This window comes from Saimiri boliviensis, chromosome 9, assembly GCF_048565385.1.
Source record: "Saimiri boliviensis isolate mSaiBol1 chromosome 9, mSaiBol1.pri, whole genome shotgun sequence".
NCBI classification, from domain to species: Eukaryota; Metazoa; Chordata; class Mammalia; order Primates; family Cebidae; genus Saimiri; species Saimiri boliviensis.
Window position 1 is genome coordinate 80,520,594 of NC_133457.1, and position 18,300 is coordinate 80,538,893.

General features: G+C 41.8%; 1 protein-coding gene across 7 annotated transcripts in view; it reads left to right on the plus strand.

Moving 5' to 3' along the window:
- The window catches only part of KIF16B (kinesin family member 16B), a 314,783-nt gene that overhangs the window by 48,838 nt on the left and 247,645 nt on the right, over positions 1 to 18,300 (plus strand). For all 7 annotated transcript variants that reach the window (XM_039479728.2, XM_074406213.1, XM_074406210.1 and 4 more), the window contains 4 exons: positions 1,942 to 2,055; positions 12,905 to 13,021; positions 15,599 to 15,696; positions 17,030 to 17,139. In XM_039479728.2, coding sequence (XP_039335662.1) covers positions 1,942 to 2,055; positions 12,905 to 13,021; positions 15,599 to 15,696; positions 17,030 to 17,139 — 439 coding nt within the window. The remainder of the gene's footprint in view (positions 1 to 1,941; positions 2,056 to 12,904; positions 13,022 to 15,598; positions 15,697 to 17,029; positions 17,140 to 18,300) is intronic.

Here is an 18,300-nt window from a genome sequence, read left to right on the forward strand (position 1 = left end):
TGATCTAGAAACCAAATCCAAGCTGTTGCTCTGGTCTAGAAGCTCCTGAGTCTATGCCAGACGCGGGCATTTTCATCCTGTGTCCTTGTGGTAGAGACTTAGCCTGGCAATCGACTGTGTTCTGTGAACATTAAATATGCTTTGGCACCAGATTTTTCCCATTTTTAATGAAAATGATTATGTTTGGTAATCTTTGAAGAAGAGCTGGTATTTATTATTAAAAACTCAGGAGAGGAAAGATTTTTAAAAAATCATCAAATTTCTTTTCTGGAAAAAAATTTTTTTTCAAGACGGCAGGTTTCTCCTTTGGCACTTAAAATAATCCTGTTTGCTTATTTGGTTAGGAAATTTTTAAAGGACACTGAATGCTTTTCACTGAGGTGGGAAACAGGGGCATAAAATTAATATTAAAGAAATTATAGCTGGGCTCCGTGGCACACACATGGTCCTAGCTGTGGGAGGATCACTTGAGCCCAGGAGATCAAGGCTGCAGTGAGCCGTGTTTGTGCCACTGCACTCCAGCCTGGGCAACAGAGCAAGACCCTATCTCAAATAAAAGAAAGAAATCAAGTACTTTATGGGTTTATTGCCTTTCTCCTTCGATATTTGCCATTAACTTTTAGGTCTGGGTTTCTGAGACGTGACTCTACATGGCCAAGTCAGATCCACTCCTGTTCACATCTGAGGAGCAGATTTCTTATTAATTTGTGGCTCCAAGGCCTGGGTACTTTGAGATCCAGTTTCAAAGTAGTACAAGTTGATCTCTAAATGATAGAAGCTGGGAAATGCTCCCATCTTCCAATGGGGCAGCCTCTGGATCATTTGATTTCCTCTGTTGAGGCGCTGGTGTCCTCTGCCTGAGGCATTCTCCACTGGAGGCCTTTCTTTCTCTGCTTAGCGCAACCCTTGTGCATTCCAGCTCTGTCTGGCCTGCACTGTGCCTCTTTCCCTTCCTTTGGCCTCTTGCATCTTCTCATACTTCTACCCAGTTGTCACTTGTCCATTTCCTGCTGGTAATTACCTTGTCTTTCCTTCATTTTTCTTTATATGCTCACAGTGCTTTGGTAAAAGTCCCCTGACCTTGGATGACTCTCCTTTCTTTGTGCATTATGGAATCAATTTTCCTTGATTACTTTGTTGCTTTTTGAGTTTTATAAACATTTTATCATCTGGTGTTTGACTAACCAGAACAGATGCCCAAACTTTTAGTGATTTCAAAAGAATCATAACAATTTTTTCTTAAATATGTGAAACGTGTGGAAAATATGGTGCTCGTTGAAATTATTCAGGATATGTCCAATAAATAGGCTTGGGAGCATATAAATGAGTTTTAAACATGGTTTTGGGGTGCACTTTAAGCATATAGCAAAAGGGACCAGATATATGCAAACATCTGCAATAAACTTATGACATAATGTGTCCTGGAAGAGTCTAGGCTGTCAGAGATAGGATAAATTACTTCTACATGGAGTGCCCAAGGGAAGTGTCATGAAAGAGGAGACATCTGACCTGGAATTTTCAATGAAACCACCAAATCTTACAGCTCTGGAAGGTACCAGCCTCCTCATGGTCTATGTGAATAGCACGTTCATAGTTGTGCAAAGCCCAGCTCTGGTAGATTTAGGTGGAGGGAATAGTAAATGAAAATCATTGAAGCTGGAAAAACAGAGTCTGGCTGGAGTGTTGGGTTCTTAGCAGTTAATCGTGATTTTAAAAAAAAGGCCAGAATAGTATTCTTGGGTCATATCACAGAGAACTTAGATTGCTGCAAGGAGTTTAGTCTATATTTAGATTTTATTTATTTATTTTTTAGAGAAGCCAGCAGGAATGAAATGGTTTTTAGTCAGGGTATAAATGTGGAAATTTGGGTCAAATGGCTGTGCTCTTTTTATTATTATTATTATTATTATTATTATTGTCATCCTAATCATTTCTTTCTAGATACCAGAAGGAGGCACTGGGGATTCAGGAAGAGAACGAACCAAGACCTTCACCTATGACTTTTCTTTTTATTCTGCTGATACAAAAAGCCCAGATTATGTTTCACAAGAAATGGTATGATATGATATTTTGAAAATATTTATGTTGATTTATTTTCACATTGAGAAAAACATGCCTACTCTAAAATACTTTCAAATATCTTGTTAATTTCTTTCTGAATGTAATTTTTATATAAAATAGCCTTTGCTAACTTACCTTTCTGGTTGTTACATAGGAGTATTTATTTAAGCCTGAGAAGAATTCAGTTCTCAAAAGGTTGACTTTTTTTTTTTCACCTCTGTGCGTGATGATTATGATTTTTAATTTGTTTCAAAACTTGGACTTGGACTCTGTTTAGAAGGAGCTCTACCTATAAAGCATTTTTAGGGGAACATGTGTATGCTGCTAAGCCCAGTAAAGAAGCCACTTAAACCTTGAGGGCTATTCAGTGTGGAGGTTTGGGAGTAAACCTCAAACTCAAGTCCTGTGTTCCCAGCTTGTGTGGATCATTACAGGTTTTAGAGTGGATTCTAGAAAGAAAGAATGTTTCATTCAGAATCTTTCTAGAATCTAGAATGATGCTGAAATTTATTCAAGAAACCTGGCCTGTATGCTTTTAAGGGCTAAAGTGTAGATGTGAAGTGGACAGGTAAGAATAGACACAAAGGTGGCCCCAGAAGCTTGTCGAGACCCTGATGTTAACATTTCAGGTGAGCAGAAAGACAAGTTCATTTCTCTGGGTGGGGAAAAGCTTCGTATTTGAGCAAGCTTGTCTTGTGACAGTTTTCAAAGGGAATATTTCCTGCTTTTGCCCATTCAGTATGATATTGGCTGTGGGTTTGTCCTAAATAGCTCTTACTATTTTGAGATACGTTCCATCAGTAACTAGTTTATTGAGAGTTTTTAGCATGAAGGGGTGTTGAATGTTATTGAAGGCCTTTTCTGCATCTATTGAGATAACCTGTGATTTTTGTCATTGATTCTGTTTATGTGATGGATTACGTTTATTGATTTGCATATGTTAAACCAGACTTCCATCCCAGGAATGAAGCCGTCTTGATTGTGGTGGATAAGCTTTTTGATGTGCTGCTGGATTTGTTTTGCCAGTATTTAATGGCAATTTTCACATCGATGTACATCAGGGATATTGTCCTGAAATTTTCTTTTTTTGTTGTGTCTCTGCCAGGTTTTGTTATTAGGATGATGCTGGCCTCATAAAATGAGTTAGGGAGGAGTCCCTCTTTCTCTGTTGTATGGAATAGTTTCAAAAGAAATGGTACCAGCTCCTCTTTGTACCTCTGGTAGAATTCAGCTGTGGATCCATCTGGACCTAGGCTTTTTTTGATTGGTAGGCTAATAATTACTGTGTCAATTTCAGAACTTGTTATTGGTCTAGTCAGGGTTTCAGCTTCTTCCTGGTTTAGTTTTGGGAGCGTGTCTGTGTCCAGGAATTTATCCATTTCTTCTAGATTTTCTAGTTTATTTGCATAGAGGTGTTTATAGTATGGTAGTTTGTATTTCTGTAGTATAAAAAGAACTTATTTATTCTGTCTTAATTTCTTTATTTACCCAGTAGTCATTTCGGAGCAGGATGTTCAGTTTCCATGTAGTTGTGTGGTTTTGAGTGAGTTTCTTAATCCTGAGTTCTAATTGGATAGCACTGTGATCTGAGAGACTGTTGTTATGATTTTTGTTCTTTTGCATTTGCTAAGGAGTGATTTACTTCCAATTATGTGGTCAATTTTAGAGTAAGTGAGATGTGGTGCTGAGAAGAATGTATATTCTGTTGATTTGGGGTGGAGAGTTCTATAGATGTCTATTAAGTCCAGTTGGTCCAGAGCTGAGTTGAAGTCCCGGATATCCTTGTTAATTTTTTGTCTTGTTGATCTGTCTGCTATTGACAGTGGGGTGTTTAAGTCTCCCTCTATTATTGTGTTGAAGTCTCTCTTTATAGGTCTCTTAAGAACTTGTTTTATGAATCTGGGTGTTTCTGTATTGGGGGCATATATATTTAGGATAGTTAGCTTTTCTTGTTGCATTAACCCCTTTACCATTATGTAATGCCCTTCTTTGGCTTTTTTGGTTTAAAGTCTGTTTTATCAGAGACTAGGATTGCAACCCCTGCTTCTTTTTGCTTTGGGTGTGCTTGGTAAATCTTCCTCCATCCCTTTATTTTGAGCCTATGTGTGTCTTTGCATGCGAGATGGGTCTCCTGAATACAGCACACCGATGGGTCATGACTCTTTATCCCAGGCATCCCCAAACTTTTTACACAGGGGGCCAGTTCACTGTCCCTCAGACCATTGGAGGGCCGCCACATACTGTGCTCCTCTCACTGACCACCAATGAAAGAGGTGCCCCTTCCTGAAGTGCGGCGGGGGGGCCGGATAAATGGCCTTAGGGCCCGCGGGCCGCAGTTTGGGGACGCCTGCTTTATCCAATCTGCCAGTCTGTGTCTTTTCATGGGTTCATTTAGCCCATTTACATTTAAGGTTAATATTGTTATGTGTTAATTTGATCCTGTCATTATGATATTAGCTGGTTATCCTGCCCGTTAGTTGATGCAGTTTCTTCATAGTGTTGATGGTCTTCACAATTTGGTATGTGTTTGCAGTGGATGGTACCAATTTTTCTTTTCCTTATTTAGTGCTTACCCTAGGAGCCCTTGTAATGTAGGCCTGGTGGTGACAAAATCTTTCAGCATTTGCTTGTCTGTAAAGGATTTTATTTCTCCTTCACTTACGGAGCTTAGTTTGGCTAGATATGAAATTCTGGATTGAAAATTCTTTAAGAATGTTGAATATTGGCCCCCACTCTCCTCTGGCTTGTAGGATTTCTGATCCGTTGTTGGTCTGATGGGCTTCCCTTTGTGGGTAACCTGACCCTTTCTCTCTGGCTGCCCTTAACATTTTTTCCTTCATTTCAGCCTTGGTGACTCTGATGATTATGTGGCTTGGGGTTGGTCTTCTCAAGGAGTATCGTTGTGGTGTTCTCTGTATTTCCTGAATTTGAATGTTGGCCTGTTTTGCTAGGTTGGGGAAGTTTTCCTGCATAATGTCCTGAAGAGTGTTTTCCAGCTTGGGTCTATTCTCCCTGTCACTTTCAGGTACACCAATCAAACATGGGTTTGGTCTTTTCACCTAGTCCCATATTTCTTGGAGGCTTTGTTCATTTTTTTAAATTCTTTTTTCTCTAATCTTGTCTTCTCATTTTATTTCATTAAGTTGATCTTCAGTCTCTTATATCCGTCCTTCTGCTTGATTGATTAGGCTATTGACACTTGTGTATGCATCACGAAGTTCTCGTGCTGTGTTTTTCAGCTCCATCGGATCATTTATGTAATTCTCTAAACTCTTTATCTAGTTAGCAATTCCTCTAACCTTTTTTTGAGTTTCTTAGCTTCCTTGCATTGCGTTAGAATATGTTGCTTTAGCTCTGAAGAGTTTGTTATTACCCACTTTCTGAAGCCTACTTCTGTCAATTCGTCAAACTCATTCTATGTCTAGTTTTGTTCCCTTGCTGGTAAGGAGTTGTGATCCTTTGGAGAATTGGTGTTCTGGTTTTCAGAGTTTTCAGCCTTTTTTACTGGTTTTTCATAATCTTCATGGATTTATCTACCTTTGGTTTTTGATGTTGGTGATATTTGAGTGGGGTTTCTGTGTGGATGTCCTTTTTGATGCTATTTCTTTCTGTTTGTTAATTTTCCTTCTAGTAGTCAGGCCCCTCTGCTGCAGGTCTGCTGGAGTTTGCTGGAGATCCACTCCAGACTCTGTTTGGGTGTCACCAGTGGAGGCTGCAGAACAGCAAAGATTGCCGTCTCTTCCTTCCTCTGGAAGCTTCACCCCAGAGGGGCACCTGCCAGATGTCAGCCGGAGCTCTCCTATGTGAGGTGTCTGTTGACCCTGCTGGGAGGTGTCTCCCAGTCAGGAGGCACGGGGGTCAGGGACCCACTTGAGGAGGCAGTCCTATCCTTTAGCAGAGCTCAAGTGTTGTGCTGGGAGATCTGCTGCTTTCTTCAGAGCTGGCAGGCAGGAATGTTTAAGTCTGCTGAAGCTACATCCACAGCTGTCCCTTTCCCCAAGTGCTCTGTCCCAGGGAGATGTCCTGAGAGATCTCCCAGGGAGATCTGTAAGCCCCTAACTGGGGCTTCTGCCTTTCTTTCAGAGATGTCCTGCCCAGAGAGGATGAATCTAGAGAGGCAGTCTGGCCACACTGGCTTTGCTGAGCTGAGGTGGGCTCTGCCCAGTTCAGACTTCCCCAAGGCTTTGTTTACTGTGTGAGGGCAAAACCTACTCAGTCCTCAGTAATGGTGGACGCCCCTCCTCCAGTCAAGCTCGATCATCCCAGGTTGATTTCAGACTGCTGTGCTGGCATCGAGAATTTCAAGCCAGTGGATCTTAGCTTGCTGGGCTCTGTGTGGGTGGGATCTGCTGAGCTAGACCGCTTGGCTCCCTGCCTTCAGCCCCTTTCCAGGGGAGTGAACGGTTCTGTCTTGCTGGTGTTCCAGGCACCACTGGGGTATGAAAAAACAACTCCCGCAGCTAGATCCATTTCTGCCCAAATGGCTGCTCAGTTTTGTGCTTAAAACCCAGGGCTCTGGTGGCATCGGTACCCAAAGGAATCTCCTGGTTTGCAATTGCCGACTGTTGGAAAAGTGGCAGTACCTGGGCTGGAGTACACCATTCCTCACAGCACAGTCCCTCATGGTTTCTCTCAGCTAGGGCCGGGAGTTCCCCGACCCCTTGCATTTCCTGGGTGAGGTGACGCCCCACCCTGCTTCTGCTCGCCCTCTGTGGCCTACACCCCCTGTCTAACCAGACCCAGTGAGATGAGCTGGGTGCCTCAGTTGGAAATGCAGAAATCACCCACTTTCTGCATTGATCTCGCTGGGAGATTCAGACTGGAGCTGCTCCTCTTTGGTCGTCTTGCCAGCCACCAGAAGTACTTGTTTCTTGCAGCTCGAAATGTTGCCATGCCTCAGAGTCATCAGTACTATCTGGGAACTTGTTAGAAATGTGAAATCTCAGGACCTGTTCCAAGACCTACCAAATCAGATCTGCATTTTCTTTCAGCAAGATCCCCAGTGATCTGTGTGCACTGTCACGTTTGAGAAATGTAGTCCATGTGTAAGTGGTTTGTGGAGGAAGTTGGCATTCTCAGATGTGTGAATGGCAAAGGTGGAGGACTAGAGTGACTGCAGGCAGAAGATACTGAATCAAACATCTGGGAAAAATAGGAGCTGAGTGCAGTGTTGCACATTTGTAGTGCTACTTGGGGAGCTGAGGCGGGAGGATTGTTTGACGCCAGGACAAGTCCAGTCTGGGCAACATAGCAATGCACTGTCTCTTAAAAAATTAGGGAAAAATAGGAAGGGATGGCAGTGATGGGAATGGGAGCCTCACTGAGAGAGGTGGTGCCTGCTCTGAAAGAGGGCCTGGGAGAGGAAAGATAAACTGATGTTGGTTGAGCTTCCCTTGGTGTCAGAAACTCTGTTTGGTGTTCATATGTGCTATCTTGTTTAATCCTCACAGGAACCAAATATGTTAAAATTTAACTCTATTTTTCTTTGTTGAAGAGACTCAGTAAGTTTAAGAAACTTGCTCAGGTTTGTAGACCTGATTGACTTTTAATAGTAGCAGGGTTGGGCCATGGGGCTGTTGTACTGGGTGCTGGAGATGCCGCTGTAAAGTCTTAAGGATGTGGATGAGAAGGAGTGGCGTGTTCCAGGTGACAGATGGATCGGGCCCCCTGTTGAGCAAATAAAAGAGTGAATGAGTGAGTGAAGATGACATTGGTGTCAAAGTGACTGGATTAGTCAGCATTGGTAGCTAGGAATCTGGTGAGGAATAGAATTTTTTTGTTTGTTTTTGAGACAGCGTTTCACTCTGTTGCTCAGGCTGGAGTGCAGTGGTGGGATATTGCTTCACTGCAACCTCCACCTCCTGGGTTCCACTGGTTCTCATGCCTCAGCCTTCTGAGTAGCTGGGATTACAGGCACACACTTCCACACCCAGCTAGTATTTGTATTTTTAGTAGAGACAGAGTTTCACCATGTAGGCCAGGTTGGTCTCGAACTCCTGGCCACAAGTGATCCTCCTGCCTTGACTTCCCAAAATGTTGGGATTATAGGTGTGAGCCACTGTGCCTGGCCAGGAATAGAATGTTATAGATATTAGAATACAGATTTTGGCTTTAATATAGGAATTGGTGGGAAGTGGCAGGTGTGAGGGAATTTGTTAAGAGTAAAGCCAGTTCATTGTGGCCATCTCCAGAATGTCTTCAACAAAGGACTATTGAAGAACCTTAGAAATCTTTACTCCTAACTTACCTAATGAACTGCTAGATTTTCTCCATTTAAGCTGGATTTGGGGGCTTCTGGGGACAGAGGGTTGTGCTGGAGGAAAGCGTAGGGGTAAAGTAGAGTTGCATGACAGCAAGGTCTGGCACCCTGGAGATGCTTAGTAGATGTTTGCTGACCTCATGAACTTGTTTACAGGTGATGGTTAATTTATGGGAGCAGATGACATTTCTTAGGTTCTAAAGACTCAAGATCAGGATACAGTAACAAGTTTAGCTCTTTTGGAAGTTAAAAATAAATGCCCAGGGTTAAAAAATAATTTTAGATTCTGAAAAGCTCTCAACCGATAAAGGGAACTTTAATGCTTCAGGTGTATGTGCAGCATGTTTGCTCAGGTGCTTTGGGGTCTGTAATTCTATACAATTAACCTGAGGTCACTCTGTTCCAATACTGTACAACACTGGAAAAGCCTTGAGCTATTTTAGTAAACAACAATCTAGGAGATCCGTGTGTTAAAACCGACAGAGAGATAGGGAAATAGCTGTTTTAAAAATACCCTGTTAAAGGGGTGATCTTCCCTCATCCCTGATTTTAATACTGGCTGTTACTGAAAAGGGCGTTACTATTGAATATGGACTAAAGTTCTCCTGCTGCTGTTTCAGGCACAGAAAGTAGTTGGCAGGTTACATCCCTGCTATAAATAGGGGAAGATGTGAGTATAGCATGGTGTGTGTGTGTGTGTGTGTGTGTGTGTGTGTGTGTGTGAGAGAGAGAGAGAGAGAGAGAGAGAGAGATTTGAATGCAAAGGCATATTGAGAAGATATATCATGTCTACTACTACAGTTTAACTTTCCCTTAACCTTGAACAAATACCAAGTAAGGTGACCATTAATATTTTTTCCTTTCAAATTAATTTTAGAATTAGAAAAAAAATCAATGAGCAGCTTATATCTACAGTCATGTAAATTAAAGACCATTAAAGAAGGTCTAATTTTCTTAATGTTTCTTTAAAACTCCAGAGGGAGGCTTTGATCTCTCACAACCTGTTCCTTTTTTTTTTTTTTTTTTTTTTTTGAGATGGAGTTTCACTCTTGTTACCCAGGCTGCAGTGCAATGGTACAATCTCGGCTCACCGCAACCTCTGTCTCCTGGGTTCAAGGAATTCTCCTGCCTCACCCTCCCGAGTAGCTGGGACTACAGGCTGCGCCACCATGCCCAGCTAATTTTTGTATATTTTAGTAAAGAAGGGGTTTCACCATGTTGACTAGGATGGTCTCGATCTCTTGACCTTGTGATCCACCCACCTCGGCCTCCCAAAGTGCTGGGATTATAGGCCTGAGCCACTGTGCCTGGCTACCACCTGTTTCTTAATTCAACCCAGGAAAAACTTGAAACCTAATGTCTCCCAGTTGACAAGCTAGATGAGTCTTTGTTTCTTTGTTTTAACAGTGCCCTCTTTTGGGCAGTTCCCCTCAAGTGAGGCCCTAGTGATGCCTTGGATTACTCCCGAAATCGGCTTTCAAGTCTGTGCTCTGACAGGCAGCAAGGTGGATTTCAGGTCAGGCCAGGCAGGTTCTGACACCAGCAGGGAAGAGCAGTTGTCAGTCTCGTAAAGCAGGCCTCTCTTCCCACCTTGGTTGTGGGGGCTGTGCTCAGTGCATCCTCTGGGGGAGCTGTGATGAGGGTAGCTCGATTTCCTGGCCAAGAGACCTGGAGAGATATGGGTAATGCGGGCTGCTTTTCCAGGTCATAGTGCCAAGATTGGGTGGGCTATTTGAGACTCACTGAAAATGAGTCTGAGTCTGAGCCAGGCCAAGGTGTCTGCGCCTCCAGACCTGGATTTTCTAAATCTCTTCGCAGTCATGGCTCCTGGCTCCAGACCGCCCTGAGCCCTTGAATCGGAAAACCGCCTGGGCTAACTTTCTGGGCAATGAAGTAATAGCAAAATGGTAGGCATAGATTTTAACCCTAGGGAATAATTTTATTCTGAAAACCTTTGGGTTTGGTTTAATGTGGTATTTTCCATGACTTTGGTTTAGCCCCAGGCCAAACTATGAGAAAAGATCCTTCTTTATTCTTTGAGAAGTTTTTAGAAGACTTTTTCCTTACCAGTGAATTCATAAAAATGATATTTGCCTTTTGCGTTTTGTTTAATCTGAGAGAATTGGGGAAATATTTAGTTTTTACTCACATTCTATATGCAATGGTGAAAATGAACCTCCAACTGGTGATCTGGAGTCCTGAGTGTCCCTGGGGTTTCTGACTTTTGCTTCTTAAGAGAAGTTTGGGAAGGGGCCCTTCCACGTAGGATTGGGGCCTGGTTGTTGATTTAGAGGGTGTGGAAAGAGGACACATCTCAGTGAAAAGAAAGGCCTGGGTGGAGTCCCAGCTCTGGCACTCCCTGGTGTGTGTCCAGTTACCTGACCTCTTCCGCTTCAGCTTCCTCATCTGAAAAATGGGTGCTGAAACACCACTCACTACTCATCCTGTAGTGTTCCGATGAGAATTATACATGAGCACCCGAAAGAGGTTAGAAAGAGCTGAGTGCGTGTGAGCTGCCATTATGGCTGAGACTTGAGTAAGTCATCAGAATTTGAGAACAAGATAGAAAACTATCAACTCCTAAAGCTGAAATGGTTAAGAATTAACTCAGAATGAGTGAGACTGGCAACTTATGGAAGTGACTCAATTGAAATGACAGTTTGTTGAAATCTTTTTCTAATAAGACTGAGGAAACAAAGTCTGTAGAAGACAGTGGGAAAATGGCATCTGAAGACAGCTGAGGTCCAGTTGTCCAGTTAGCTGTATTTTCATCTTGTTCTTGGATGACAGGCTGTGTTATCATCAGGGATGGGTGAGGTGGAGCTCAGATGGTGATGGCCAGGTTGATCGGCCCTGGCTAGGGTGTGCGTGTTATCGCCAAGGGGAGTTGTCTCCATATGTCCACACTGATGTGGGCCATGGGCACATCCTAATGGGAATCTGGCTTCCACGCAGGGTCCCTGTACTGCCTGTGCTGATGGCAGATCTGAGTGCTCTCGGTTGCTGCTCAAATGTTGCCATGCTTTGTTTTTCTTTATTTTTGAGACGGAGTTTCACTCTTGTTACCCAGGCTGGAGTGCAGTGGCCCGATCTCGGCTCACCGCAACCTCCGCCTCCTGGGTTCAGGCAATTCTCCTGCCTCAGCCTCTCGAGTAGCTGGGATTACAGGCACGCACCACCATGCCCAGCTAATTTTTTGTATTTTTAGTAGAGACGGGGTTTCACCATGTTGACCAGGATGGTCTCGATCTCTTGACCTGGTGATCCACCCGCCTCGGCCTCCCAAAGTGCTGGGATTACAGGCGTGAGCCACCGTGCCCGGCCCAAATGTTGCCATGCTTTGTAATCACTTAGGGAGTTTCGAAGAATGTGGATTCCTAGGTTCACACCCTGGAAAAGTCCAATGGCCTGACCATTGGACTTTTCAAAGCTTCCCAAGTGATTGTGATGTGCTGCAAAGTTTGAGACCTGCTGCTCTTGGTTTGGCAGTAGCTGGAGATGACTTTTTGGTCGATCTATCTGGGTTCCATGAGTTGGCTGATTTGGTGTCACTCAGACTGCATGCTTCTGTAGGGGTGCTGAGGCCGTACCTTGGATGCTGAGGCCCAACCTTGGATGGTCCACCACAGAGGACTCCTTCACCTGAAGCTGACCGAGCTTCCCTGTTCGGCATCTCCTCAGCTGCTGTTGTGTCTACCTCTTGAAGCAGGGAGATGCTTTATGTGCCCTTAGTGTGCTGGACTGAGAGGGCAGGAGACTACATGAAAGCTTTGGTTGTCTCTTTCCAGCGGGCTGTAACTAGGAAGACTTTGAATCTTAATTTGCTTCATTTACCATCAGTTGTCTGGGTGAAGCATTTGTACTTCGCCTCCTTTCACTACTCACATTGTATTTATGTGGAACATTGGATGTGGATTCAGGCCATTGTAGGTGTGACCTCCCACCCCCTAGCCCCACACAGCTTGTCTCCCTGCCCTCTCCATCCTGGGCAAATGTCCAAATAGGAAAAAGTGTCTGGACACCAACGTGGGGAAGCCCAGACACCCCAGCCTCATCTGCACCCACCTGTCACTCACATCTGTGAACACCTGCAGAGAATGATTTTGATGAATAGCTAGACCCTTAAAATGACGGCATTGATTTGGCTTGACTTAGGCAGTAATTTCTGGCTGCTATGACCTTCAGGTTTTGAATATTTTGTTTCTGGAAGCTCTGATAGAATGAATAGCTTTATATATCTATATAATTCTAAATGGCGAATCATCATGCTTTAAAATAGGCTTTGCTTCTAACTATGATTATCATTTTGCCTTGTTTACATTTTTATACTTCAGGATATTTTTTGATAAACTTAAGTAGGAAAGAGGATGGGGCTGCTTTTTGTTTGCATAAAAAGTTTGTTTTTGGTTAAAAACTGTGATACATACATATTTTGCTATGAATGGTTCTGCAGTGATTTATTTATGTGGTCTAATTCTTAAGAGCTGAAAGTAGCATTCAAGAACATTGTTAACACCGAAGGGGCTTTTATTAAAATCTATGATAATTGTATCTTTTGTGTGTTTTTTTTTTTTTGGTTTTCAGGTTTTCAAAACCCTCGGCACAGATGTCGTGAAATCTGCATTTGAAGGTTATAATGCTTGTGTCTTTGCATATGGGCAAACTGGATCTGGAAAGTCATACACTATGATGGGAAATTCTGTACGTTGTTTTTACTGTGTGGGAAGGAAATTTCTCATTATCTTTCTCTGGACTGGTAGAATTATCTCTTTTATCTATTTTGTCTACTAACTTTTCATGTTTTGATCATTCTTTACTAATAAGATAAAATTCAGTAATAAGTTGGACAGAATTTCCTTTGAGAGATTTTAAATTAGAAATAGTTTTAAGTATATAAGCATGAATAATGGATGCAACTCCCAGTTCATTTTCTGTTTTTAAAGGCTTTATAATCTTATCAAAAAAAGTGTGTTAGGCCCATAAGTAATTTATTTTTCTTTTCTGCCAACACAACAGTTTGAATAAAATTACTGAAGTCTGTTCTTTTTAAAATTATTCAAAACATTTTTCCCCAAGAAAAAAATGTAAAAAAAATCCTACTCTTTGATGGAAAGGTACTACAGAAATCCTGCAAATACATTAAAAAGTTAGAATTATATATTTTATATCGAGTTTGTATATTTATAAACACACTTATGCAGTTTTATAAGCTATGTAAATTAACTGATATTAATGTTATACTTCTTCCAAAATACAGAGCAGTAAAAACTTGGAATTATTACAAGAACTTTATCTCATTCTGTGTTTTCTCCAGATTTAGATGGTGCTTGTGTTTTCTTTTCTTTTCTTTTTTCTTTTTTTTTTTTGAGATGGAGTCTTACTGTGTCACCCAGGCTGGAGTGCAGGGGCGAGATCTCGGCTCACTGAGACCTCCACCTCCTGGTTTCAAGTGTTTCTCCTGCCTCAGCCTCCTGAGTAGCTGGGACTACAGGTGTATACCACTATGCCTGGCTCATTTTTGTATTTTTAGTAGAGGCGGTGTTTCACCATGTTGGCCAGGCTGGTGTTAAACTCCTGACCTCAGATGATATTCCTGCCTCAGCCTTGCAAAGTGCTGGGATTACAGGCGTGAGGCACTGCGCCTGACCTGTTTTGTTTTTTTTTTCTTATGTCATAGTGAAAGCTCTGTTCATTGCCTGGCAAACTGTGGCATAGTTGAGATGTAGAGACACTAGTGGAATAGACTGAGGGCTTCCTGCTGGCACACATGTGGTGTCTTTAATGCTGAAGGTTTGGTGGTTCACGGAGGTCATGTGTTAGAAAACAGATCTTTCCAGAATAAATTATTCAGGACATGTAACCTCACTGCTTACATCCAGGCTTTTCCTTTACACAAGAAGTCAGTAAGTGCTGTTGGGCAAGTCCTCAATCTGAAAAGGGAAGAACAAATGAGAGGAACACACAGCTAATTTTGAGAGTTTCACATTTCCTTTTATCTTTACTTCTCACTTCCTCTTTTCCTACTGTGCCTTTGGAAAAAAATAAACTTCTAAAAGTGAAATTTTTATGTTGATTCCCTAGTATCCGTTTTACGTAAGTCAGACATTTATGAAGCGCTCACAAATTACAAGTGTTTTTCTCTGATCTTATAATTGAGTGCTGCTTGGGTATCTTTTCTTCATTTTAAAGTAGGAACCAAAAATACAGTGTAAGATGCATTTTTCCTTGTTAAGAATTGGTACTGATTTAATGGTACAAAGAAAAAACAATTTCTGAAACAGTCATGTTCTCTTTTGTGTTTTGGACTTGGGGGTTGGGTGAAGGTAGGGAGGGAATGTGGGGAGAAGCATCGATGCTCTGAAATTTTGGTTTCCTGACAGGATCATTTTGCCTGATTTTTATTATATTCTGGGGTTCATCAGCTTCTTAAGATTGACTGAAACATGAATATTATTGAATATTACACCCACCTTGTATAAATAATATGATGTATTAAAATCTTTCATTGAAAAAGGCCAGGGTAGTGATTACTGTATCAAATGAGGGACATACCGTGTGTTTTTGTTTTTGTTTTGAAATGGAGTTTTGCTTTTGTTGCCCAGGTTGGAGTGCAGTGGTGTGATCTTGGCTCACTGCAGCCTCTGCCTCCCAGGGTCAAATAGCTGGGATTACAGGCATGTGCCACCGTGCCTGGCTAATTTTTGTATTTTTGGTAGAGATAGGATTTCACCATGTTGGCCAGGCTGGTCTCAAACTCCTGACCTCAGGTGATCCACCCGCCTCGGCCTCCCAAAGTGCTGGGATTACAGGTGTGAGCCAGTGCACTGGCCAGCATGTGTTTTAATGTGGTCCTGTTATCTAAGTTTTTAATACAATTGTTAACTACTGTGGGGATTACTAAGTTTTTCTTGATGTTTCTTTTTTTGCCTGGTGTATATTTTTTACCGACCTTGGTCATTTGAGCATATACTTTTAATGTTTATTCTACAGTTTATACACTGTCTTTAAAAGTTAGAGATTAAATTTTCTTGTTTGTAAACCATGATTTAATTAACAAACTATATATTATCAGAGTCCCAGCATGTATAAATCAGAAGCCTCAATCATCTCATTTCAGAGAGTAGGAAGCAGTCCTGGAGGGGGCACGTGACATAGGCTATGGTAGGCCAGGGGTTGGCTCACAGGCCACTTGAGTCTAAGTTCACGCCAGCACATTGCAAATTCAGTCATCAGTTGTTTTTTAAGTGACAGCTGTGACATTGGTCCTTCCCATTGCAGGGAGACTCTGGCTTAATACCTCGGATCTGTGAAGGGCTCTTCAGTCGGATAAATGAAACCACCAAATGGGATGAAGCTTCTTTTCGAACTGAAGTCAGGTAGAGTCTGTGGCCTGAGTAACCGTGTGTGAGCTTGATTAGAGTCGGTGCTGGTTGGCTTCCATTTAGGCGCTGGAAATGAATAATGCCTTTCGATTCTAAAGAAAAGAGTCTTCCCTTTTCCCCTCCTGTGATTATGGTTTGGGGATAAAGCTTAAAATTTTAGTGATTTTCTTGGGTACAATTTGGATAAGGATTTGGGAGCTGGTAGAAGTCATAGCTTGGTCAGAAACTAATGTAGGATATTCATCTCAGATGGAGTGAGCTTCTGACTTTTTAAGTGTATACCCCATTACTTGCTTCATTCTTATAGCTTAGTAAGGTTTTTATTATTCTGTATGTTGGTTGGATCATTATAAATCTAATCTACGAGTAAATCTGAGTGGTTGAGGTGCTTTTCCCTCCTTGAAATTAAACCTGTGTGGGGAGCCAGTCTCTTTGGTAGTTTCAATGGCAGACATGGCAATATAGGGTTTTGTACACCTGCTTGGTTGCTATGTAGTGTTGGACAAGTTATTTAAACCACATTAAACCTCCCTTGCCTAACCTATAAAATGAGGATAGTAGTGGTACCTACCTCTTGGTTATTGTAGGGATTCAATGAAATAATCCTCATCAAGTGCTTAGCGTGATACAGTAAGTTCTCACTTAATGTTGCTTCTTGTTTTTTGTTTTTTTTTGAGACGGAGTCTCACTCTGTGCCCAGCCTGGAGTGCAGTAGCATGCTCTTGGCTCACTGCAACCTCTACCTCCCAGGTTCAAGTGATTCTCCTACCTCAGCTTCCCAAGTAACTGGGATTACAGGCGCCCCCTACCATGCCAGGATAATTTTTGTTATTTTTTGTAGAGACGGGGCTTCACCATGTTGGTCTAGAGACAGGGCTTCACCATGTTGGTCAGGCTGGTCTCGAACTCATGACCTCAAGTGATCTTCTGCTTGGCCCCCCCCCCCCCACCAAAATGTTAGAATTACAGTCATGAGCCACCATGCCTGGCCTAATGCTTCTTGATACTTTCTTGGAAATTGTGACTTTAAGCGAAACAACATGTAATAAAACCAGTTCTTTTTCTCATCAACATTATAGCAATGTGATGTTGAAGGAAGTGATGTTATTTGAGGACCCACTGTATATCCTTTCCCTAAAAGTTGCACTTTCCAAGAACCTGTCCATGACCTTAAGTGAGGTCTCTGTACCTGATATGTAGTCACCACTCATAAATGGTAACTGCTGCTGTCACCATTAATGTTAGCATGTTGCTGCTGTTATGTGTTGTTACTGATATTAATGTCTGAAATAATTTTTCTGAATTCAGTTTTTTAAAAAACTTTTAGCTACTTAGAAATTTATAATGAACATGTGAGAGATCTACTTCGGCGGAAGTCATCTAAAACCTTCAATTTGAGAGTCCGTGAGCATCCCAAAGAAGGCCCCTATGTTGAGGGTAAGAGTGGATATTTCACAGCCATATTCTTTTTGGGATCTATGTAAAAATAATGCTTTCAAAGAACAAATATAGAGTAATGTTTAAGCTTTTAAAAATTTCTTTAATTTTGGGATTTTATTACAGTAAAAATGACATGAGCTGTCACTACATGACGTTCCGTTAGTGAATTTATGCTTCACTGGGCATCTGTTGATTTTATGAGGCTTGCCAATAGATTTTCTCTGTCTTTAAGAAATATCTGGAATTTTCTTTTCCAAATGTAAGGCAAGATAAGCAAACCCGCAATCTGTCTCTTTAAATGGCATTGCATTTTTGCAGTGTATTTCTAATGACCCTCAAGGTGATACATGACAATAAAGATATTCTGAACCTTTGCCTGTTAAGAAGTGCATTTGGAGGATTTCCTCTGTGGGTTTCAGCATCTGTGCTGTAATACACTAGCTCTGGCACAGTCAGTTGTGAGGAGTGCTACCAGCAATGATAAGTACAGGACTGGCCTTTGCTGGTTATTTAAGAATCGGCTGGATTTAAAGCTGTCCTTGTAATGAAGCTGATCTTTGCTCCTCTGTATATGGCAACTCAGCATGGTTGGCCTGCAGTAATCGTACACAGAGACACGCTTTCATGTTCTTCATTTGTGTCCCTGTGGATGCGGGACAGAACTGGTTACAGGTTTAAAGTTCTTTCTGGTTTTGATTGTCTTCTTTTTCTGGGAGATAACAGATATACCAGCAGGACCCCAACTGTATTTTAATAAATTTCCACTTAAACTTTCGCCTTTTATGCCCAAAGCAAAGCAGGGCGTGCCAGTGTGTAGTTGTTCCATGGCCTGTGGTATACCTATTACTTTTAAGAGTTTTTAGCCTAACTCATGCCTTCATGTTTTCTGATAAGTGTCTTACCATATGTTAAAACATAAAGCTGGTCTATGAAGAGACAGAATAACAAAACAGGGCAGACTTCCAGAATCTGACTTAGATACTTAGGGGAATTTAGTTTATATTGTGCTATTCAAACATTATGGAAATTATTGGAGGAATTATTAAGCTGTCTGAGGGGAAAAAAAGTAAATTGTACCACAACTCAATTTTACATCAGGATAAATGGTAACTAGGTTGAAGATTTCAAACATTAAATAATAAAATGACTATAAAAATC